Source organism: Brassica napus, chromosome C5 (assembly GCF_020379485.1).
Source record: "Brassica napus cultivar Da-Ae chromosome C5, Da-Ae, whole genome shotgun sequence".
Classification (NCBI taxonomy): Eukaryota; Viridiplantae; Streptophyta; class Magnoliopsida; order Brassicales; family Brassicaceae; genus Brassica; species Brassica napus.
In genome coordinates, this window is record NC_063448.1 from 44,635,209 (window position 1) to 44,659,403 (window position 24,195).

A 24,195-nucleotide genomic window follows, 5' to 3' on the forward strand; every position below is an offset into this window, starting at 1 on the left:
TACTGCAAAACTCCTTAAAGTTGCCAGACATGAACTGTGATCCATTATCAGTAACGATTTGGTAGGGTAGACCGTGGCGGCAGATAATGTTTTTCCAGACGAAACCACGGACTTCTTTGTCGGTGACTTGAGCGTAGGCTTCAGCTTCGATCCATTTGGTGAAGTAATCAGTGAGGATGAGAATGAAGTGCCGCTGGCGGGAGCAGGGAAGAGGTCCTATGATATCCATTGCCCATCGCATGAACGGGTACGGCACGATCGTCATTCGTAACATTTCAGTTGGACAATGGATGCTTGGTGCGTGCCGTTGGCATTTGTCGCAGCTTCTAGCGTAGGACTCGCAATCTGCATTCATCGTCGGCCAGAAGAAGCCTAGGCTTCTCACTTTGATTGCTAATGCTCGTCCGCCCGAATGGTTTCCTCCAGCGCCTTCGTGTGTTTCGGCCATACCCCTGACCGTTTCATCACCATGGATACATTTGAGGAGTACTTTACTCGCAGTCCATCGATGGAGTTCGTCGTCTAGGACGACATAATGGGCACTGCGTGTTTTTAGTCGGCGGGCTGCCCATTTCTCGGTTGAAAGTTCCCCCTTTGAGAGATAGTCGATGAACTCAGTTCGCCAGTCAGGGCCGAATCCATCAGTATCGAGCGTCTCGGTTTCGGTGACTGGGGTAATGATGATGGTTTGGTCCGTCGAGATATCGATGCTCGGCTTCTCAATGCGGTGTATTGGAATGGTTCGTTTAACTTGGTCCCGAAGTTTGCTTCCAAGGGCTGCGAGGGCGTCGGCACAGACGTTTTCTCCTCTGGGAAGTTGACGAGTTCGAAGAATTCGAACTCTACAGCTAAGCCTTGTACTATCTTGAGGTAGGCATCCATCCGATCGTTGCGGGCGTCGTAGCCGCCGCTAAACTGACTGGCAACTAACTGCGAGTCGTAGTAGGAGCTTAGGCATTTGGCCTTGACAGCTTTTGCTAAGCGGAGTCCAGCGATCAAAGATTCGTATTCTGCTTCGTTGTTCGAGGCTGGAAAGCCGAAGCTAAAAAACTGTTTGATCAGTTCGCCGGTCAGGGACTGTAGTTGAACTCCGGCACCTGCGCCCTTGTTAGTAGAAGATCCGTCGACATGCAGTGTCCAGTTTGGGTTTCGGAGTGTGAGATCTTGCTCCAACTCCGGGGCCAATTCGACTAAGAAGTCTGCATGAACCTGAGATTTTGCCGTGGTTCTGTTCTTGTAAGTGATATCAAGCTCACCGAGTTCGATAGCCCACTTCTTAGTCTTCCGGACCTGTTTGTATTTTGGAGTATCGTTCGGAGGGGCTGGTCGGTTAATACTTCCACTGAATGTGACTGAAAGTATGGGCGAAGCTTTCTCGCCGCTTCGGCGACCGCCAGCGCCATCTTCTCAAGAGTTGGGTATCGCGTTTCTGGTCCAGTCATGCGCCTGCTTGTATAGAAGATTGGCTTTTGCTCACCACGGTCCTCTTTTATCAGAACGCTGCTGACTGCTGCTTGTGATACTACGACGTAAAGAGATAGAACGTCGCCGACATCTGGCTTGGAGAGAATGGGTGGTGTTGTCAAATAATGCTTGAGTTGAGTAAATGCCTCCTCGCATTTCTCATCCCAGATAAACCTCTTGTTACCTCGCAGGAGATCGTAGAATGGCAAGCATTTGTCTGTGGATCTGGAGATGAACTGGTTGAGTGCAGCTATCCTACCTGTAAGCCGTTGTACTTCTCTACTGTTTTTTGGGCTTGGGAGGTTCAGGACCGCGGAGATCTGCTTCGTGTTGGCTTCGATCCCCCGCTGTGTGACTATGTACCCAAGGAACTCGCCTGAGGAAACCCCGAACGTGCACTTTGCTGGCTTCAGTTTCATGCTATATTTTTTGAGAGTTTCGAAGCAATCTTGCAAATGACGGAGGTGATCAGCGGCGTATAGCGACTTGCCAAGCATATCATTGATGTATACTTCCATGGTGACGCCCAGCTTGTCTGCAAACATTTTGTTCACAAGCCGTTGGTAGGTTGCTCCTGCGTTCTTCAAGCCGAATGGCAAGACCTTATAGTAGTAGGTTCCTCTATCTGTGATAAAGGCCGTCTTTTTGCGATCGTCGGGGTGCATCATGATTTGGTTGTACCCAGAGAAAGCGTCCATGAAGGTGAGCATCTCGTTTCCAGCCGTGGACTCGACTAAACGGTCGATGTTGGGAAGAGGATAGCTGTCCTTTGGGCAGGCTTTATTTAAGTCAGTGAAGTCGACGCAGACGCGCTACTTCCTGTTCTTCTTCTTAATGACTACTGGATTTGCTAACCACTCAGGGTAGCGCACCTCAGCAATTGAGCCAGCGCCGAGTAACCGGTTGACCTCTTCGTTTACAGCCTTTGACCTGTCGGGACCGAGCTTGCATTGCTTCTGGCGGATAGGGTTGAATGTCGGGTCGACGTTTAGTTCGTGAGTTGTTATAGCTGGATCAATTCCTTTCATGTCTGAGATGGACCACGCGAATGTGGACACATTCGTCTTGAGAAAGTTGAGAACTGACTGCAGCATATCTTCAGACAGATACGCACCAATCCTTGCGGTCTGGCTTAGATCGGTATCGTCAATAGGTAACTCGAGAACTTTGCCTTCCTGGGAGCAGACTTTATAGGTTGGAGGAGAAACGGAGTTAACCGATAGGGACGATCGTTGGAGTTTAACTGCGGCGACTAGAAGTTCCCTAGCGGCTTTTTGATCCCCTCAAAATGTTTTGATTTTTCCGTCTGTACCGGAGAACTTGACACACTGGTGATAAGTAGATGGAATGGCCTGCATAGAGTGTATCCAGGGGGTTCCAAGTATAGCGTGGTAAGGGGCCTTCGTGCTTACAATGGCAAACATGACAGTTCGAGTAACTCCACATGCGCGTGCCGTAAGGCGGATTGTTCCCAGTATTGTTTCGGAGGATCCGTTGAAGTCGGTTAATGTTCTGGAGGACGGTTTTATATCGTCGAGATCGACTCCCATCTTCTGCAAAGTTCCTCGGAAGATGAGGTCGACGGAGCTTCCTGTATCAACGAGGACCTTGGTGACGTCGTACTCCCCAATTCCAAGGACGACAAGAAGAGGGTCGTTGTGGGGTACGTGAATCCCCTCAGCGTCATCCGGCGAAAAAGTTATCGGAGGGTGACTTGGCGGCCTAGTCGGCCATCTCTGCGAAGTCGCGACCTGTCGACGGTAATCCTTGACGGAGCGAACAGAGTTGCCGCAAGGAGGAGAACCGCCCATGATGAAATTTAGTTGGAGTCGCGTTTTTACTTGTTTGGAGTCTAAGGGTGGGTCTCCTTTCGAAGTAAAGGCGCTTAAATCGGTTGGTACGCTGCTGTCATTTTTTTACGACGGAGTATCGTTGCTTGACGTCTTAGTTTGCTCCAAACGCCTTCGGAGGTCAGTGGATTTCGAACGATTGAGACGGATGCGGAGATCGCATGCTCCTGCGTTGAGTTTATCTCGAAGGTCACCGTTTGAGCGCTCTTTGGGATCGGGGTCACCTGTTGAGATACGCCGGGACTTCCGTGCATCCAACGTTGTTCGGAGATCATTGTGCGGGGAGCTGTTGCTATCTTCGGATTCAAACTTTCGTTTCAGAATATCTCTCAAATCTTCGAGTACAGGTGTGTCATCGTTCTCGTCGTCCGACGACAAGGTTTGCTGAGAGAGTATAACCTCAATGCGCCTGCGGTTAGCTGGTTGCTCTTCGTCGGCTGAGGAGTCTCCCTCGCCGTTACCCTTCGGAGCATCCTCCTCGTCGTCTCGTTGTTGAGTTTCGCTATGTCGACCTTTGCCTGTAGCTTTGCGCTGGGCTCTCCTTTCTTTATTCTTGCTTCAGCTCTTGCCGTTCTTCGGCTTAGCCTTTAGGGGTTCGAACTTGAAGTCGCCACTTGCTAGGGATGAGAGGTAGTGCGCATAGAGTGACTTGCACTCTGTCGTATCATGCCCTTTGACGTCGTGATATTTGCAGTGTTTGGTGAGATCGACGGTTCTGGAAGGTCCTGCCGCTGAACCTGCTGTTGTTGTAGTCTGGGTCAAGCAAACGGCGTCGACTGGTTTGTCGGACGAATCGAGCTCCCTTACCCACTTGTTCCAACCTTCTCCGCAGACTACGAGAGTTGAAACCGGCACGTTGTTCTCATTGAAGATATACATGTATCCGTCTTTGCGGCCGGTTTTGTCGATTGGGGCATGCTGGCGCGGTTCTTGTTGCGTGTTGGCGTTTTAAGCCGCTGGAGCTTTGGGTGCGTTCATCTTGCTGAGAATGGCATTAGTATCTTCTTCCATTCAGATGAAATTATCAGAGCGCGCGATAGCATCCTAGAGTGACGTAGTTGGTTTTTGGTATAAATCCTCTCGGAATGGTTTCCTCCAGCGCCTGGGATTTCAATCCTCGAGACTACGGCTTTGAACTTCTCCATGTAGTCGCGGAGGCTCTGGTCTTTGGTTTGGTTAAGGTTCCACAAGATAGAGGCGGTAGCGCTGCGCTTGGTGAACATAATGTAAGTCTTGAGGAAAGCTGCTGACATGTCACAGAAGCTTCCAATGGAGTTTTCCTCTAACTGGGAGAACCAGGTTAGGGCTTGCTCGTGGAGAGTTTCGACGAACTGTTGCCAGTAGCCTGCGTCCCTTTCTTCATCGGAGAGTCGAGCCCGCGCCATCACGATGTTGAAAGCTGTCATGTGTTCCACCGGGTCTCCGCCGGGTTTGTGCTCGGGTAAGCGCAACTTCTCTATCTTTCCGAGTTGCACACTAGTCAACGCGCTAGTGAAAGGGGTGCGCGATGTTGCGGCGAGCACGCTCTCGATTTACGGGGCCGCGCTGGTTACCTGATGGATCTTCTCGCTCATTTGTTGGAAGCTGAGTTTGAGCTCGGCGATCTCGCGTATGGTTACGAGATCGGAGCCTACTAGGGGGGGGGGGTGGTGTCGGCGAGAAGGGTTTCATTAGGCTCTGAGTCGTCAGAGACGTGGTTGCCTCCGGTCGCCGTTGGGTTGGTGTTAAAGAGGCGACGGTGTATCTACTGGGGACGGCTCGTTTGGCCATCGGGAGCTGTGAGTTCCGCGACCAAAGCAGCTAATTGGTCGTTGGTCGTCTTTTGGACTTCGTCTTAATGAGCGAGTCGAGCCATGATAGAGCTCATGAAATCTGTGGTGATGGGTGGCGCGGCTTCGGGCGTAGGGGTTGGTTCTCCGCCCGGAGCGCCAAAGGTGGTGTCGTCTTGAACCATGTAGATCTAGAACGTTACTTTAGTCAGCCCCACGGTGGGTGCCAATTGTTTGAACGGGATTCAGTCGACTAGAGTGAAAGAAGTCAAAGATGGGATGACTAAAGACGTTTTATTAGATTTGAACGGAAGGGTTACAAGAGTGACAGGAAAGTGAGAGAGCAACCAGATCAAAGAGATCGCTCCTAACCTAGATCTAGCCGCTTAGTGTGTAAAATCCCAAAAGTCTTCTTTCTTGTTGCTTCATCTCCCCCTTTTATAGGTCTTCTGTCCTTGATGCCCTAATTTCGTACCTCTTTGGGCATTGATACGAGAGGCCGAGTATGCGGGCCTGGACAAAGTTCCCTCCAAGCCGGGTACTTTCGGTCGGCTTACTCGACCGGGTAAAAGTACTCTAAGGTCGAGCTGACGTGTTTAACCGCCGAACCGACCAAACTAATCCAACTTGCTGGATTAGGGCATGTTATTCGATGGGCCTTGTGGAGGGATGTAATCCATCCCCTAAGTAAATGTTTGCAATACTGTAGTTCTCTCTAATCACTCAAAATATGGTTCGAATTAATTTGCCTTTTTTCCTAAGTTGCATCCCCTTAACTTTTACTTACACTAGCAAAGATTATATAATCTAAACCATCCAATTAGTGCCTTGGCATGTTTTAATGATTTCATATTTTTATAAATTGAGTTTGTTTATATATTGGTTATCCAATACAATACTGTCAAATTTTGATTCATTCAATTTCTAAATAGGAAGTGTAAATATGGATATCTCTTTTGACCATCCTTCCAATCCAAGTCTTTCCCTAGGTTATTATTATTTTTAGTAAAATAGATGGTATTGAACTGGTTTTGGGTTCACTAATTCATGCCAGTATGGTTTAGCAGGGTTATCATCTCATCTTATCAAGTTAATGCATTGTTTTGGGATGAGAAAATTGCTGACCATTCCTTTCAATATGATTTACAAATTACATTTTAAGCATACATGAATCTTACAAAGACTAGTTTTACTCATACAAACATATCATTCTTTCACCTGTCTACAGAAGTGAAAAAAGGAACCTGAGACATCTTTCTTGGACTCTGACTCCATGATTTTCTTCTAGGCTAAGGCATTGAAGGCATCGCCCTCTCAGGATTTCTACTTCTTCTGCTCTTTGTTTTTCCCTGCATCAAGATTTTTTACAAACTTCTCTTATGAATACATCTGCAAAAGGCTACAGGATTGAAGCTTCAATCGAACTATATATTACCTTTAATCTAAAGTGATCCAATTCACTTTCAAGTAAACCAACTCTTGTCTTGAGCTGTTCAAGTGCCTCTTCAGCAACTTCAGGGTTTATGTCTGTGATATCTTCTCCTGTTACACCTGCTGCCTGAGGAAATTTTTATACCCACACAAAGATGATGTTTAGAAGGCATTATAGGTTAACAAGTTTCAGATAACTGGAATTAGAAAACTGATTACACTGAGAAACCATGATGTTCTCTTACCTTTAAGATACTGGTGGAGAGACATAATAGCTGCTTACCCAGCTGCATTCTTTCCTCTTCGCTTTCCTTCAGTTTGGTACTTAAATGATGCATCTTTTCAAAGTTTGAATGTTGGTTCTTTCCTGTAGATGCTCGGTACCAAGCAAGCTCTTCTTTAGCACGAGAAATATTCACATCTGCTCTTCGTAACTTTAGATTGAGCTCATCAAGCTGAAGTTTCAACACATTGTTTTCTTCCTGTTGCATATGATGAGATATATAAAAGGGTAGTGAGTACTAGAAAAAAGAAAAGTGACTAAAAAAATACACAGACAAGTATTGAGGGAGTTAGAGATTTCTTCTTGCCTTGATTCTAGCATGATCACGAGTTCTCCACTCGGGCTTTTGCTGGGATGAAAGCTTCTCCACTTCTCCTTCAAGTTCCATTAGTTTTCTTTTATGACTAACATTCTCCTTCTGTTGAAAAGTCAGAAGAGTTAGATACGTTCTGTGATACTAAAATGGAATAGTGTTGCTGATTTTCTCACCTTCAGGAATTCGTTTTCTTTCTTGAGCAGTTGCTCATGCTGTCGATGTTCCTCCAGTTCTATCTGTGCAGTAACTAAATCACTTTGCTTTCCTTCAATCTCCTCTAGCCATCTGCATCCAGATATTGTAATTAACCATCTGGAAGGAGCCAAAAACCACCTTGCTTAATTGAAAACTTGACAGAGTAAATCATTTGCTTGCTTACCCTTGCCTTTCCTCATTATATTCACTGAGTTGCCGCTTGAGCTGAGAGACTTCAAAATCCTATATACGGAAAGTTTCAGACAAGAGATTTTTGATTATAATATGAACAACTTATTAATCTTACAAAGAAAATACCGTTTCTCGTGAATCTGAACTATAACGTTGAAGCATCTCTGCTATCTTTGATACTTGCTGACTATCCAATAATGACTGTAAAAAAAGAAAAAAAGAAAGATGGATCATGACTGAATATATTTCAGTTACAAGAGCAGAGAAGAAACATATAAAAACAGTTACTTACTGCGCAATTCTGTTTGAGTCCGAGCATAACTCTAGTAATATCATGGGTCATGCTATCCACCTTGGCGAGTTTTGAGTTCAGTAAAAATATCTGGGAGCAACAAAGAAGAGATAAAAATACTATATGGATGCCAAATGTATCAGTACAACACATTTTCAACTAGTTACCTCTTTCTGCTTGGTTGCAACTACAGTTTCAAGATCTTCAACTCGTTGCCTAGCAGCAGCAAGCTCCTCATCCTTCTCAGACCTCATTTGTTGGGCAAGTCCCAACCCTATGCACCTAAAAGGAGAGCCAGAACCCCGAGGCTTCCCTGAACCTTTACTCAATGAAGAGTCCACAGCTTGAGAAACATGAATTTCTGGTTTTACTTGCTCAGCCATTGCCTCCAGTTCCTTAACCTGTTTTGAATAGAACGGTCTAAGTAACGCCAGTCTTTTGAAAAAAGAACAATCTATAAGGAACTATCTTTACCTTATGCATGTATTCTCTAGCCTGCGCCTCTGCATGCATATTTAATTCTGAGATATGCGCGCTGAGTTGAGTAATCTGTTGTAGAGTAAACATATACATTATCAACAGTAATTTTGTGACTCGACTTTAAGAATCCACCACTGTTAAAATAGCACAATAATGTTACCTCAGTCATTTGATTAGCCGTCTTTCTCTCAAGCGCTTCTATATGCTTCTGAGCTTCTTGAAGATCAATATGCTTTTCATCTAAAATTCTTTGACCACAAAAAAATAAAGAAATGAGTTGTTTTAAACATATACCAGTTTATGTTGCTTAATGTTTTTCTAACCTCTTCATTTCCTCATCAGCATTTCTAACACTTTCCATCTGCTGGCGTATGGTGTGAAGCTCTGTCTCCAGCTCTTCCCTTTGCAGACGCTGTCTTTCAGCTTCATCTTTGATAACGTTAACCTATTGAAAACACGCCTCCATCAGAAAAGTAAACACAGCGACTAAACTAAGCTGTTAAATAGTAAATAATGATTAATCCTAACCTTATTTTCAAGTGCATCGATAGTATACTCAAGCTGCTCAACTGATCCCTCTAGTAGCTTCACTTCTTCTTCTCTCTGATCGGTATACATCTTTCTTGACTCAGCAATCTGTAAAAAGAGGAGAAACAAGTTCTAGTAAGCAATGCAAAAAGGGTTGAGAAATGTACATGTGTTTTGTAAAGATTAACGTCTACCTCTTGAGCTTCTATGATTCTAACTTCCAATTCTTTAGCCTCAGCTTTCATTTTCCCAAGTTCTTCTGTCACATACAAAACCTCATCTTGTAGATTATCCCTCTCATCGATGGTCTCATCTAATTTGCTCTGGGTAGACTCAACTTTATCATTCAGTTGTCCGAGAGCATTTCTTAGATTAAAGAGCTCCATCTCCATGCTCTCAGATACCTTTTTTGTCTGGATCAGCTCCTCCTCTAGAGAGCTTTTCTCTGCCAAGAGATCTTCAGCTTCTGCTCTAATTTCTTTATTTTCTGCTGCCAGCTGCTCTCGGCACTGCATTGCCTTTTCAGTATCCTTTTCAAGGTTGCAGATAATTTCTTTGCTCCCTTGCAGCTGGACTTCAAGCATTTGGGCGAAAGAGACAGCCTCTTCTAGTTCAGAGGTTCTCGAAGCTAGTGTCTTTTCCAAAGCTTCAACATGAACCATGATTTCCTTTGTTTCATCTTCCTTGTCCCTGGAATTGGAAGCAGATTCTTGTAGTAGGCTGAGGTCAAAAGACAACCCCTTCAGAACATCATCCTTTCGCAAAAGCTCATCCTGGAGATTCAGATTTTCAGACAGCAAGTCTTCTACATCAATCTGCAAAGACTGAACAGTATCTGCGAATTCCGAAGCCTTATTGGCGTTTTCACACATCAGTTCGAACATTTGATCAGAGAATACCAGACCATCCCTGGTTAGTTTCTCCAGTGTTCTGCTACCTTCAGAACATTTGGCAATGCTTATGCTGTTGACATTTAATGCTTTAGACTGATCTTCACCAAAATGTATAAACGTGTGCTTAAGAGAGCTGTTTTCATTCTTCAACGCACTGACAGCATCAGCATAAACTTGTATATCCCTTTCTTTGATACCCAGTTCTCCTGCAGCAATCGACTGTGAATGTTGGAGACTCTGAAGTTCAAACTCTTTCCTCTCTAAATCTTGCTGTAGGTCAGAAACGCGAGACTCCAAGAAGAAGACTCTTTCTCCAAAAGCCTTGTTTGCCTCATCCATTTCGACGGTTTTTTGCACACTGTGTTTAAGATCTGACGAGAGAACCTTGATCTTTCTTTGTGCTTCAGTCAGCTTTTGTTTATCTGAAACGGTCTCCAATTTGTTATCAACCAGACAGAGGTCGTTGAGCTCACTCTCCACCTGGGAAACAAACAATTTCTCTTTGAGATCCTCAACGAAGGCCTGATGATCAAGAAGCACTTTGTCCAGAATTGCGAGACAAGAAGAACATTCTTTTACTTTTAGGGCCAGAACAAGTGACTCAACATCCTTTGAGCAGAGATCCATCAAATAATGTTGAACTTCAGTGTCAAAGAAATCACTTTTCTGATTCAGATGCAGCTGTTGCTCCAACAGAGTTTCTGCAAGGTTCCCATTTCTCAAATCTATTTCTTTCATCAAAATATCAAGCTGAGACCCCATGCTGTCAGATCTTTGCAACATCAGCTCCTCCTGGTACTGTAAATTTGAAATTTTCTGCTCAAAATTGCTTAATTTTGTAGTGAGCAGATTAGTTGCTTCTTCATTTCTTGAAACTCTCTCAAAACCATTCTTTATATCAGCTAGCAGTTTACCCTTGAGCGTTGTAAACATCTCAAGCTCCCTTCTTAACCTGACATTGTTATCTCTTAATCCGGCTATGGAAGAGTTTGATTCACACAGACCACGATGAAGCAGACCATTTTCGGCGTTGACCCCTGTAACTGTTTCAAGCAAAACCCCCATATGGCATAGATGTAGAACTGAGAGAGCACAATCCTTCATGATTATTTCTGACCAGATATCCTCGAGGAACAACCTAGCTGACTTTGTTTCTGAAACCGAAGACTTCAAGTCAGATAAATCATTGGCCATGCCAGTCAAGGCCTCAGATGATTCGTCTTGTAGTTTTCTGACAACAGTTTCCAGCTCTTCGACAAGATCTCCTACACCCATCAAACTTGACTCGAATAGCTTCTCAAGGTACTCAACCTTTTCATTTTCTTTGACATTTATGGATTCCAGCTCCTGCAGTTTGTCAACTAAGGCGTTTCTCTCTCCAACCAAACTTCTTTCCTTTTTCTTCTGTTTCTCCAGGTCAAGTTTCATCATTTCTTTCGCTATTATGAGCTCATTGATCATGATATCTGCTTCTTTAATAGTCCATTGAGCCTCCTCAAATTTCTGAAGAACACATAAGTTTTCTACATGTCCCTGGCCAGCCTCTAGCTTCATCTTAGCAAGTTCATGCTCCAAAGTCTGTAAAATAGCTTGGGAACGTTAGAAAGAAAAAAGAAGAGAGAAAACTCATAGCATCTGAGTGTGTTACTTACTTCAAGTTTATGATCTGTGGCTTCCATTTTGTTCTCATTTTGTTCTTTCATCCTATTCATCACAGTCTCAAGGTTGGAGAACTGTGCAGCAAGATCGTGCAAGTTGCTTAAGCTTCTTTGCTCAGACGCCTTTAGCTCTTCCTTCTCCTCCTGGAGTCTGGCCATCTCAAATTGAACCTCCTTCAAGCTTACAAGAGCAGATTCCATTTCTTGCTTTAGCAGTATAATCACTTTACCTCTCTCAGTAGACACCTGACTGCTAGCTCTCATGGGCTCCGAATGATTTTTGGTTGGAGTCTTCTCAATGCAAGACGAGACAACTACATTCCTTCCATTTTCCTGTATGAAAAAAATTCCAGTAAAGGACTAAGAACATTACAATACATAATAAGCCATGATCGTTAAAATAAGAAAACTTGCAGCTCACCTGTTCTTCACTACAGTGGGCTGGAGACCCTAGTGATTTCTCTGCCTCAGTGTACTTTTCATGTTCTTGACACATATTTATGCATGATCTCAGTCCAGATACGCCACCCTTGAGCTCAGAAAGCTTCTCCTTCATGGCTGAAATGCCAGTCTCCTCAATTTCTTCAAGCTTTCGTTCCATAGCAGAAGCATTCTTTGCTTCTTCCAGAAGCTTGCTTCTGAATTCTTCACAGGTTGCTTCCAAATCTTGTACTTGTTGGTTCAGAGAAAGAACTGTTCCAGCAGATTCCTCAAGCTGGAGATCCTTTTGCTTCAACTCAAAAGTATGTGATTCGATTATCTCAGAATATCGGTTAACGATTACTAGAGAAGCTGTTGCACAGTGTGATGCTTCATAAATCCAACTTTCAGCCATCTTCAGCTTCTCTAGAAGCCTTGACATGGCCTCTGCTTTCTTGCACAACTGCGACTTCAAGAGGAGAGTATGTGTCTCCTTTTCCTCGTACTCTCTCTGGTGCGCTTCACTCATCACTAATGCTGCCCCTCTAAGAGACTTCAACATGGATTCTATATCACACTGCTTTTTATTGGCATCCTCTAAACAGCTTTCAAGATCTTCGATCACTGATTCCCTCTCAGAAATTGTTCTTATTAGCTCCCCAACCTGTTCAGATATCCATATCCTTTTATCTGGAAAGGAATCCGAAATTAGATCAGCTTGGTAACATGCATCTGTAAGGCCTTCATTCCCACTCAGCAAAATTTCTTCAAGCTCAGATGTCAGAAGTTCCATCTCGTTTGAAATGATCTGTAGCTCCATTTCTTTGCTTCTGAGATTTTCTTGCGACTGCTCATTATCCATGGTCATATCTCGCAAGTTATCCTGAAGCTCCTCCATCTGAGTTTCCAAAAGCTTTACTTGCTGTTCAGTCACGTTTTCTTTTGATTGGAAATCATCAACCTCCTTCTGAAGAACTTCGAGCTCGTTCTGCAAATAGACAATCACCTCAGCAGTTTCCGCTTCGGCTTGTCTTTGAACTTCGTCCGTTTCTTCATCTCCACATGCCTTAGAAGCAATATCATTCTTGAACAACATGTTCAACCTCTTAGCTTTTTCAAGAGACGCTTGCATTTTCTTGAACTTGGCATTAATTGCATTGTCCTCTGCAGGATTATCTTTGAACTCATTGCACTGTTTGGACTTAGTTGCTGGGATGTCAAGCTCTTGCTTTTGTAAAAGTTCAGTATACTTCTCCTTTGTTCTCCTCAACTCAACAGCTTCTTGGATCAATATACTGTTTTGCGACTCGAGAGCTTCAACTACAGACTTTGTCTCGCGCAGCTCACTGTTTACATTTTCTTGCTGCTTGCTCATCAGGAGTAGTTGGTCCTTCAACTCTCCAATATTAAGTTTCAAGAGAACTGCCTGTGCCTCTGTATCACCACGTAGTGTTCTTTCCTCATCGAGTATAATTTTCAGTACATCCAAATCAAGCTGTAGTTTGATGATTTCTTCGACATGGTTGACCTGCTGACCAGCAAGTGTTTCGGGCCGATCAGCATTTTGAGTTTCCAGCAGGGCCTGCAGTTTTTTGGCAACATTCAACTATTAAGTGAAACGCTCAAAGATAACCTGCAGAACCAATAATACAGAAATTAGTAAACCACACTGTTCTTATTGTCTAGACCTTTTGTTTGTTCGAACTATGTTCATCAGGTGTGGAAGCTCTGATATCGCTGACCATAGCCTGAAGATCATGGATTTCCCTGCAGAAGATGGGCGAGAAGGCTTATCATGGATATGGTGAAAATGAGAAGTCCTTTGGCCATATGATTTACTAACCTACTAAGCTTTGCATTCTCTTCCAGGCAAGAACCAAGTTTACTTCGGCATTTTTCAAGCTCGTTAGAGGTCTTTTTTAGCTGCGATTGAAAAGAAATCAAGAAACTGAGATTAAAATCGTTGAACAGAAAGAAAACAAGAGAATGACTTCTAAAAAAGAAAGTGTATCAACCTCCTCCTGTAGTGAATAATTTTCTTTGCTAATACGTAGTGCATCCTGCGCCATAGAAAAGCCAGAATACTTATAGAATAAAATAAAAAGTACAACAAGACTAATGATACGCAACCAATGAAGCATATTCACTCTGGATCTTAATTAAACATATGTAAAGATTAAAGATGAAAGTAGGTGTTACCTGTGGCTCTGTTACATCATCAGGATGTTTTTGCCGGTCAGCGTTTTCATCAAGAAACTGGACAAGCTGCAACATCAATAGATAGGGCTAAGTATTGCATTGCAAACGAAAAGAAGAATGATTACATACCAGGATACGGTGCTAACTAAAGTTACCTGGTTTCTCAGATTCGAGACTTCTCCTTGTAGAATTTCTCTCTCACCTTCCTCATAGAACTCTTGAAATCTGCGAGTACCATAACAACAAAGCTTAAGAAAACACACACACACACACACTTTTCTCTTTTATTTTAGGTTTGGATACTTGCTAAACATATATCACCTTCTAAGCTGGTCCAGAAGCCTTATGTTTTCCAGGGCAAAGCGAGTCAATTCAGGATTTTTGTCAATTTTAGCTTGAAGCAACTGAATCTCTTCTGACAGCACATTCTTCTCTTCCAACAAATAAGAATCTGCAGATATATGGTTGCCAAGAAGTGATTCCAGCCTCTGTATCTTGTCTTCTCGAAACCTGAGCATCATTTTTGTGCTCCTAGTATCTTCCTCTCTTTGCCGAACCTAAAACAAAAATTGGCAACAAGCCAACAAAGTGATTCAGACTCTAAAACATAAGTGGGAATGGAGCAGTGTAGGTGAAAAGGAATTACCAAACGGTTTAAGTGCTCGATCTCAGCTTCAAGATTCTTAATAGAAGCATCAGCCACATGTTCTCTTCTCAATGAGCCAGCGAGTGTTATCTCCAACGATTTCAACTGACATACACATAGAGTTTTAGCAGAATCGCAAGGCAGAGGCATACGAATCATTAAAATTTCTGAAAGTCAGTATACCTGCTTTCTAGACATCCTTACACAGCCTCCAGATTCATACACGAGTGAGTTTCTAGCCTGTTGATGTCCTCTCTCCGGCAATTCATTCGATGGAGAATCGACTTGGAATTCTGTAATGTTGGCTGTTGCTGTTCCGAATGACAATGCCCTGGAGATGTTCTGGCGCTTGAGGAGGGAAAGCTCTTCCTGTTCCACACACACAAACAGAAAACTGTCTCAGCTTATTTACAGCTACACATAAAGAGCACCTAGTGATAGTTCAGAAATACACACCTTGAGAAGTCGGATTTGACGGCGTAATTCCAGGACATCCCCATTGAAATCTTCGTTGACCACAGCCTAAAGAATTTGAAACATAATATTTATCCAAAGGTTATTCATGATTCAGACCCTCATCAATTAAAATATGGATAACAGTGCAAACTTACATTATTCTGGATTAGCTTTGCTCTCTGAGCAAATTTAAATGTGTTTAGCGTCTCTGCTGCACAACTGCCACAGTGATAATCCATAGAAGCAATAAGTTGAAGTTCTGACTATACGAGTTTATGTATTACTAGATCAAGTTAGTGTTGAAAGAATACCTGACGGAAGGACTAGCATTAGCAATGATCATCGTTTTTGAATTGCCACCCAGTGAGTCCTGTAGATGAAATGGTTACCGTTATAATGCCATGAAAGGATAGACTGCAACTTAAACGAAGACCGGCAATGAATTCAAATTTAACCTGAAGAAGAAATGTCAGCCTTGAATCACGATATGGAATATGCCTTGGTTTACCATTTGCAACATCCACAAGAACCATAATGACATGTCTGCAATCAATAATAACAAAATAGCAAGATTCAGTAAAACAAGTGATTGATAAAACGGTGTATGCAAGGGATTCAACTGTTCCTTGTTACCCTAGTGTGGACAATGACTTATTGATGTTAGCAGCTTCTTTTAGGCGGTCACCCTCAGCGCCAGAAGTTTTTTGCCTGTTACAGAATATAGAATGTAAGAAGAGGTCTCTAAGGAAATACCAAGCAAAAGCAACATAGTTACCTCTCTGATCCAGCAAGGTCAACCAGGTTCAGTCTTGCAAAACGCATATTAGTTGTCGAGTCTTTTTCCCATCTGCTCTCGATCACGCATGTAAATACACTATGTGATCTGCTGCTCTCTCTGTTCATATTTGTGGCTCCAACTTTTCGATTCATAGAACCCTATTGTACCAAAGATAATTAGTAACAATGAAAATAAAACAATAATGTTTGGGAGACAACAATACTAACCTGTGTGATAAGCCCTAAGATGTCTTGAACACTCTCTACTTCAAACTCAGTGAGATTTTCCACATAGACACCGCTCTTAATGTCCTCTCGAAGCTAAAAAGTGAGAACACATTAGAAACTTAAGCCTTGCGTATCTGTGTACTTTCACCACCAAAATTAAATTTAAGATCACCTGCAAATTTGTTGAAGACGGTTCAAGAAGGTCAGTGATCTGTTCATTGTAAATCTCAAGAAAAGAGCATTTGCAATTGTATTTAAGGCTCTCGTCTCTTCTGCTCTCTTCCTCCTGCGAAAAAACACAAAATGATATAAGATGTGATTAGCAAAGTTAATAATGTCTGTAATAGACATAAGCAAAGCAATATCATAAGAGAAATTACAGCTTGTATTCTTGCAAACAAAAATTCAAAAATCCGTGGCATCATTCCTCTGTTGGGACTTGGTTTAACTTCTAAATCACCAACTTCCCCAAGCATTGTATATGTTTTTCCACTTCCTGTCTGCACAATCCCAACAAAATATTACAAGTTCGGAAATGAAAGTTAACATAATAAGTAATTCCAAAGAAGGAAACTGTCTCCACTCTCCACTCTCCACTCTCCACTCTCCACTCAGTCCTATTCTGAAAACTTAACTACCTAATCTCATTGTAACATTGTAATGATAGAAGAATGTATGTACCTGGCCATACGCAAAGATACAGCTGTTGTAGCCAGACAAGCAATTTTCCACCATGGGCAGACCTGCAACCCGAAAAAGGGTTTCCTACAAATGAAGAAAGCGATAAGTAAAACATGATTTCAACTAAAAGGAAAGGAAATTTTCTACTTTCGATCTGAGTCTTACCTGGTCAATCGTCTCACAAGCCACATGATCAAATAAAAACCGTGTTTCTGGTTGCCCAGTCCACGCTACGCATTGCGAGCTTTCCTGCTTTAAGCACCTACTGTACCCATTTATACTCTTCTCCATGCTATTAAGCGGTCGTACACGGATAAGAATCTACAACACATTCAATAAACTCATCATCAAACCAATTCCTTTTTGCTAAACATTGAAATATCAAAAAAAATCTTGTTAGAAGAAGCAACTTGGTGCAGCTAATGAACCTAGATGCATATATGGCAGTAAAGGACCCCAAAAGAAAAGAGTTGCTACCTGCACATTGTGATCCATCCAGAAAGAAGGATCCTCCTTAAGGTCAAAGTGAGGAACTTCAACGGTATTAACAACACCAGAAACTTGCCTATCAGAGCTAGACAACCCTTTGTACAGCGACGCATACCCACCAGCTCTGCCCGCCCCATCAAGCTTCCCTCTGTAACAAGACCCCGGCGGAGGCTTAGACACGCTCTTTGTAGGCGTATTCTGAGCCGAACCGGTCTCGGAGTTAGCTCTCCCGACAACTCTACCGGTCTTAGGAGTCGTGTTAGCGATAGAGCCACGCTTCTCGCCCCAACCGAACCGGTGCTTGTTGTTATCAGGCGTCCGTAAAGGCAATGCTGGATCTGGGTTCTTGGGTTTGGGCTTAGACGGAGTTCGATCCATCTTACTACTCCGGGAATCCTTCAACGGATCGTGGATCGTGTTTAAAGGAGCTCGTGGTAGAGAGATGGAGGAGGAGGAAGAAGAGGAGTCGTTGCTGGTTTGAGACAAGAAGGAAGCTTGGAGATTCTCGGGGACGTTCTCGATCTCCTCGTGCTTGCCTGAGTCTCTACGGGATAACTTAGCGTCCCTTAACATCGTTCCTTAAGGTGATTTCACGAAATCTACAATGAGGATTGATGAAAGTTAGAGGCTTTGGAACCAGAGATGAAGCTGAAAGATTGAAACTTTACTTGCCTGTGTTAATGAAAATTGAGCAGCAACAAAAAAAATTCAAAATCTCTCTAGCTACTGACGAGTTCTGTTATAATTTGTCTCACTCACTCGGGCTCGTACTTTCTCTCTCTCTCTAGATTCGCATGATTTCAGCAGGGAAGGAGGAGGAGGGAGAAGGAGATGGGTGATGTAAAAGAGGCGGATGAGGAAACGGACGGCTGAGATTGCATCGTGTGTTTTGTGTTTTGTGGCGGAGTTCAAATTTGAATTTTTTGGTAGGGGTTTCTGGCGTAATAATTTAAGCTAATGAGGGTAGTTTTGTAAATAAGCAACGTATTTTTCTTTTTTTTTCAAAAATATTCAATGACTAAAGACGGGGTGAGGGCCCATCCTAAATTCAAATATTGGGTTGTTAATTACAAATATATACTCCCCCAACGGCTTCCATATATTAAACTTCGAGATTTTTTTTCCTCAAAAAAAAAAAAAAAATTCTAGATCATATACGCTTTAATTTAAACTGGTTTAATTTTTGGTCAGTGTTTAATTTTGATCGGTTAGTAACAATTAGTCCGGGTTGACAATTGTACTCGGAACTACTATACTTTTATAGTTTCGGCATAGAGCAGACTGAAGAGGGAGTAAGTAGTTTCATGGAAGTTTTGGTCTGGCTTTTGTTATTGTCTTCGTAGAGATATATAGCTATTAATTTCATATTCAACTATCCAGGACACTTTGGGTTCATGTCTGCCAGATGTAATTGTGACATTCTAACTCTTTATAGTCATGTCTCTTAAGTTTATAGCAGAGTGTACATGTGAGTCTTCTGAGTGAACATTTTAATCCCCTTTTTCCTGTACTGGGATGATAAAGTTGGTGTGTCTAAACTCAATAGTTGTTGGCAAATTCATTAGCACATACAACAAGTGATTAAGCTGAGCAAGGTGATGTTGTCCGCATGGGTTGTATTTAATACTCATGCAATTCTTTACTTGTCTTTTAGTTTGCATTCTACCTTCTCTTAACCCTTTTTTTTTATCTATGCATTCTCTTTTCTTGTTCCTACGACTTGGCTTTGTAGGTTCAAATCATTTTTTATCTGGTTTTCAGCATTCTGCATTTGCGTTGATGTAAGTACATATTTTTCATGCAACTTCTGTTTGTTTTCTGTTGTTGTTCTTTCTAAGACCATCTCCAGTGTATTCCTATATTATTATTTTTTCTATAATAGGGAAACTCTATAATAGAGATGGATTCTTCTCCAATGTATTCACCTATTTTTTCCTCAAAAAAATAATATTCTTAAAAGATTTTCTTTTGTTATACAATTAGCACCTTTTACTTTTGAATGTTTAAAATTAACCCATTCATTTAAATTTTTGATTTTGCTTCATAAAATTGCAATATTATTTAAACTAAGCATTTTAGTACAGAAAAAAATTAAACAAAAATAAGAAAACAAAATAGACATTATCTAACTATCAATATTACTATATTTTTCCCATAAATGATCAATTAAATATTATTTGTTTAATAAAAATTTTGACTTTCAATAAAATCATAATATTTTTGCTTATTTCAATTATAATTGCAAAAACTAAAATTATTATCTAAACAAATTACTGTGTGTTTTATGTGTTGAAAAATGTATTTCTACATAAATATGTCTTTTGTTTATAATTACAAAAAGTTAAAGGATTATTTTGTAAATAATAAAGTATATCTCTATTATAAAGGAATGCTTTTTTTTCCCTAAATATAGAGGTAAAAATAGTAATATTATTTTTGGAAAAAATAGAGGTGGATTGGAGTAGATTTTATTCTATTATAGCATATAGAGGCAAAAAAAGCATAGGGTTGAAGATACTCTAAGACTATTTACATTGAAGTAGTTGAATAAATTTTTCAACCGTTGAAAGCTTACAACGAAAGTGTTGAAATAAGGTAAAAAAGGATGTGGATTAGTTCCAGTTGAATTTATTCAACTAGTTGAATTTATTCAACTAGTTGAATAAGATACATGCGCCATGCCGAATCCACAAGGAAGACTTGAACCAATCAAACTTCATAGGTGTGCTTCAAACAAATAAAAATTACATAACTGTTGAATTTTAATTGGTTGTTTTGATAACTTAGATTTTTATTCATCCTATTTGTTCCAAGTGACTTATTTTGTAGGAAATATTTTTTTTAAAAAAAATTAATATCAAAATTCATCATTTTTAAGTTATAAATAATGACTTGGTTTATATAATTTGGATACATTATACAAATTCTTATTTATATAAATAAACACAAATTTATTAAATTAAAATTCATGATTAAAATTTAAAATTTTAAAATTGAAAACTGAAAATATTTATTTTTGTTAGTAAAATGGTAGAATGTTGAATTTAAAAAAATATATATAACATAAAAATTAAATAAATGTCAATGTTTATGTGGAATTAAAAAAATATATAATATGATGATGTGGATTGTAAAAAAGTAAAAAGGTGTGTGTTGAATAATACCACCATTGTGCAAAGGCTAAGCATACCTTTTGTTGGTAGAGAAATCTGAACTTCTCTTAAAACAGTCATGTTATAAAACATTGTCACTTTAAAAGACTTATGACATCTTGAAGAGGAAAGAGGGTTTGAAGTGACAGATGGTGACTTTCGAGAGCTTGATCGGTTTATAACCACGAGTGTGACTGAAAGTCACTTTTGGAGTAATTTTTATAGAGGTATTGAATATTTGAATGGGAGGCGGAGGAACACGTGGTTCGACCGCTTAAGTGGATCTCACGCATATGATGCGCCATTCATGCGAATAACACAATTGTGATAAGTGGTTCATTTTAAATAATAAAATAATGTTAGCAAATGTTGCGGTTCAAGCAGTCCAACTTTTATGAAGTAATATTCTTGATCCACTTTGTACAGTAGAAACACCAGGGCTCCGAATGGAAAAAGCGGATCAAGCGTTGCGGATCTAGCGGATCTAGCGGATTTAGCGGAACGAGAGCGGATCTAGCGGATCTAGCGGAACAAGAGCGGATCTAGCAGATCTAGCGGATCTAATGGTTTAAAATATTTGTTTGAATGGTGAAAGCGGATAAAAGGTGGTTCAAATTAAAATTTGAAATGTAAAAAAAATTTATTTAATTTTAAGATATTGTCTTTTATTAAAAAAATTAATGCAACAAATACATAATATATTATAAAAAAAATAACATAAATTTAAATACAACATTTGTAAAACATATCACATAGTATTTTTATTTTCCCATAGTAAATTTGCAATTTGTTCTCTGATATTATCCATCAAATCCCCGTTAGCTATATCTGGTGTTTCCATCTCATTTGTATCAATTTCTGCTTCGGTGTTTCCAATATGTGTTTGTCCCATTATTTCTACAAAATCATCATACACAAAATTCAAAATTCTAATAAAATTATGCAGACCCATTGTAGCCAATACCACTCTTTTTTGCACTTCAATATTATATCTTGGAAAATCACAAAGAATCCTCCATTTCTTTTTCCAAACTCCAAATGTCCTTTCAATAACTGAACGCAGAGATGCATGCCAACGATTAAAAAAATCATGCTTGTTCCGAGGAGGAGGAGCATTTTCGAATTGTGACATATGATATCGAACGACCATGTTTCGTGAAGATCTATATGGAGCAAGAAAACCTTGTTTATTTGGATAGCCAGAGTCAACAACATAATACTTATCCAGTGGTGGTAACGGAAATTCAGGATCATTGTTTTGCGCCATCGTAAGAACTGATGTATCATGACAAGATCTTGGGGCTTCATTCCAAACATATGTGAACAACATATTTATATCACAAATGGCCATGATATTAAATGATGTTCTATCATGTCGATTCCAATACATTCCTTGTAACTCTGGCTTGACCTTCGCACACACATGAACCCCGTCCATCGCTCCAACAAATCCACTAAAAAATGGCCAATATTTTCCATCCATAAGTCTTTTGGGAATCCTATGGAGTTCTTGCCGTGTTGGAGTGTGGATATAGTCACAAGTAAGTAACTCTGTTGCTTTATGAACTTCAAAAAATTTCCTCTTCACGGTTTCTTGAGTTCGACCAAATCGTAATCTAACATCTCGCTGAACTTCATTGTGCCCACATATACGTAGAAACATAGCTACACTCTCTTCAATGCTTACATTCAGTGTTGGTTGTAATCCATAAGTTGCTTCCAGTTGATGACACAATGTTCTAAAGCAATCAAGTGACATTCGCAGCAATTGAAGACAAGCGCCATGATCTTCTTGTAATCGATGCCAAATATTTTTCCACCCTAATCCATTATCAGTTTGGGCTGGTCCTCTTACAAAATGTCTATTGTAGTAACTCAATGCCGGTTGAATAATTAACTCTTCAAATTGTTCATTCTCCAAATTCCACAACTCAACTCTTTCTTCGTAATTTAGAAACTGAACTCCTTGGGACCGTAGTTGGCATATACGAAAAACCTAAATTTCATTAAAAAAAAATTAGATGAATATGAAAGTAAATGACATTATTGGATTACACATAAGTAAATGATATTACAAAAACTCAAATAAAAAGAAGACATCTATATTACTAGAATCATAAAATATTGTATTAAGTTTCATCTTCTGAATCAGTTTGATGGGTTTCATTTAAATTAGGCCCCCGTTGGGTGCCCCAAATATTGAACAATCCCCCTGATTTACGTGTGCGCGATATGTTTCTAGGTGATGTTTCAGTTGCAACTCTTTCTTCATCAATTCTTGTACTTTTGGTCTGAGTTTCAAGTGAAAATCCATACTGCACGTTATTTGGAGGTGAACTCCATTGTTGATCATTTGATGATGAACCCCATTGTGGAGCCACTGGTGGAGAATTCCATGGTTGAGTAGTTGAAGTTGTACCCCATTGTGGAGCCACTGATGGTGAACTCCATTGTTGAGCATTCGATGTTGTACCCCATTGATTAGAAGTTGGTGGTGTACCCCATTGATGAGAAGTTGGAGGTGTACCCCATTGTTGCATACTTGGTGGTGCACCCCATTGTTGAGCAGCTGGTGGTGTACTCCATTGTTGAGCAGCTGGAGGTGTACCCCATTGTTGAGCAGTTGGTGGGGTACCCCATTGATGAGAAGATGGTGGTGTACCCCATTGCGGAGCACGTGGTTGTTGATCCCATTGTCCATTTACCGTTTGCCCCCATGAATTATTACCTCCAGAAGATGGACTACCTGAATGAACGCCACCAAAACTTGGACTCCCAAAAGGTTTACCAGAGCTTAATCGCTTCCCCATGTACTGATCATCACGTGTAAATCCACTTAAAGCTTGTAAGAACTGAACCTTTTCTTCAAAAGTGTTTTCAGCTCTATCAATAAAATACTTACGCCAGAATGTATCTTCCCTGAATTCGTTGATGCACGCCCAGTAAAATTTGGTGTCATTTGGAAGTCCCATCGATTCAAATATCTTCACAGCCACATCAAAATCATCGTAGTCATCTTGGTCAAAGGAATTTGGACGTAAATGTTGTAAGCTTTGGCAATGGAACTCCCTAAATCCAGCCATTGTATCTGTTAGGGTGGTTTCAAATGATTGTTTTTTCTTACTTCCTCGTGAACCACTCCCTTGTAAAACTGATTTGACCGATGGTCTTTGAAAAGTACTTCCTCGTCTTGCTTTGCCTCTTTGTTGGACTCTTGAACCAGGAATTTGAATGGGATCCACCGCCACAGAGCTTTGACGTGGTTGTGCACGAATGAACTCATTTGATGGACGGGTTTCATCGTCAATGTTAACACGATAGATTTCTTCGTTGTGTTGTGTTTATGGATCTTGATCGTCTGACATTTCACCACCATTCGTGTCTTCATACAACATATCTTCATTTGTTTCTTCATTCCTCATTTCTTCTCTTCTTTGGCTGGCCGAATATTGAGATTGGGATTGAACATTATATAATCTGAAACAACGTTCCATAATATCCCATCCATGTGGTGGTTTTCGTCTAAATGCATGGACAATCTTACATGCCTATTAATAAAATTAGAAGACATATATTTTAGACTATGTTTATACTTTAATCAATTATATATTTCAACTGTGAAATAAATTTTGAACTTACTTCACGATCTTTCCACCATGATTCAGAAGCATCGATTTCAGATGTAATGAGATCAACCGATATACCCGTTGAACTTAGAAGCTCTTTGTATTTCTTGTACTTTTTTTCATGGTATCAAGTTTTTCTTTGAAAAACTTATAAGTTATATCTAACCGGA

The 24,195-nt window shown here is 40.7% G+C and overlaps 3 protein-coding genes across 3 annotated transcripts; all 3 read right to left on the reverse strand.

Moving 5' to 3' along the window:
* Positions 1–552: 552 nt before the first annotated feature.
* LOC106435195 lies at positions 553–3,275 on the reverse strand. The gene is made up of 4 exons (XM_013876061.1): positions 2,777–3,275; positions 2,320–2,734; positions 1,338–2,226; positions 553–1,290 (listed from the first exon to the last, which is right to left on the reverse strand). Exons 1-4 carry the CDS (start codon positions 3,273–3,275, stop codon positions 553–555), a joined length of 2,541 nt encoding a protein of 846 aa, XP_013731515.1.
* A 2,917-nt stretch (positions 3,276–6,192) lies between these two features.
* On the reverse strand, positions 6,193–18,272 carry LOC106435199 (kinesin-like protein KIN-12D). The gene is made up of 37 exons (XM_013876065.3): positions 17,920–18,272; positions 17,236–17,846; positions 16,924–17,079; positions 16,759–16,842; positions 16,458–16,577; positions 16,250–16,363; positions 16,078–16,170; positions 15,848–16,008; positions 15,706–15,780; positions 15,528–15,615; positions 15,384–15,442; positions 15,228–15,291; positions 15,073–15,138; positions 14,800–14,985; positions 14,617–14,721; positions 14,292–14,527; positions 14,126–14,195; positions 13,971–14,036; positions 13,787–13,831; positions 13,615–13,694; positions 13,460–13,538; positions 11,773–13,353; positions 11,346–11,684; positions 8,995–11,271; positions 8,801–8,908; positions 8,596–8,717; positions 8,433–8,520; positions 8,267–8,341; positions 7,960–8,193; positions 7,793–7,882; positions 7,627–7,701; positions 7,493–7,551; positions 7,287–7,398; positions 7,105–7,215; positions 6,760–6,996; positions 6,519–6,641; positions 6,193–6,432 (listed from the first exon to the last, which is right to left on the reverse strand). Exons 2-37 carry the CDS (start codon positions 17,818–17,820, stop codon positions 6,373–6,375), a joined length of 8,223 nt encoding a protein of 2,740 aa, XP_013731519.1. The 5' UTR covers positions 17,821–17,846; positions 17,920–18,272; the 3' UTR covers positions 6,193–6,372.
* Positions 18,273–18,924: 652 nt separating this feature from the next.
* On the reverse strand, positions 18,925–23,482 carry LOC106413058. The gene has a single exon (XM_048756868.1). The coding sequence runs from the start codon at positions 23,480–23,482 to the stop codon at positions 22,529–22,531; it is 954 nt and encodes a 317-aa protein (XP_048612825.1). The 3' UTR covers positions 18,925–22,528.
* Positions 23,483–24,195: the final 713 nt, after the last annotated feature.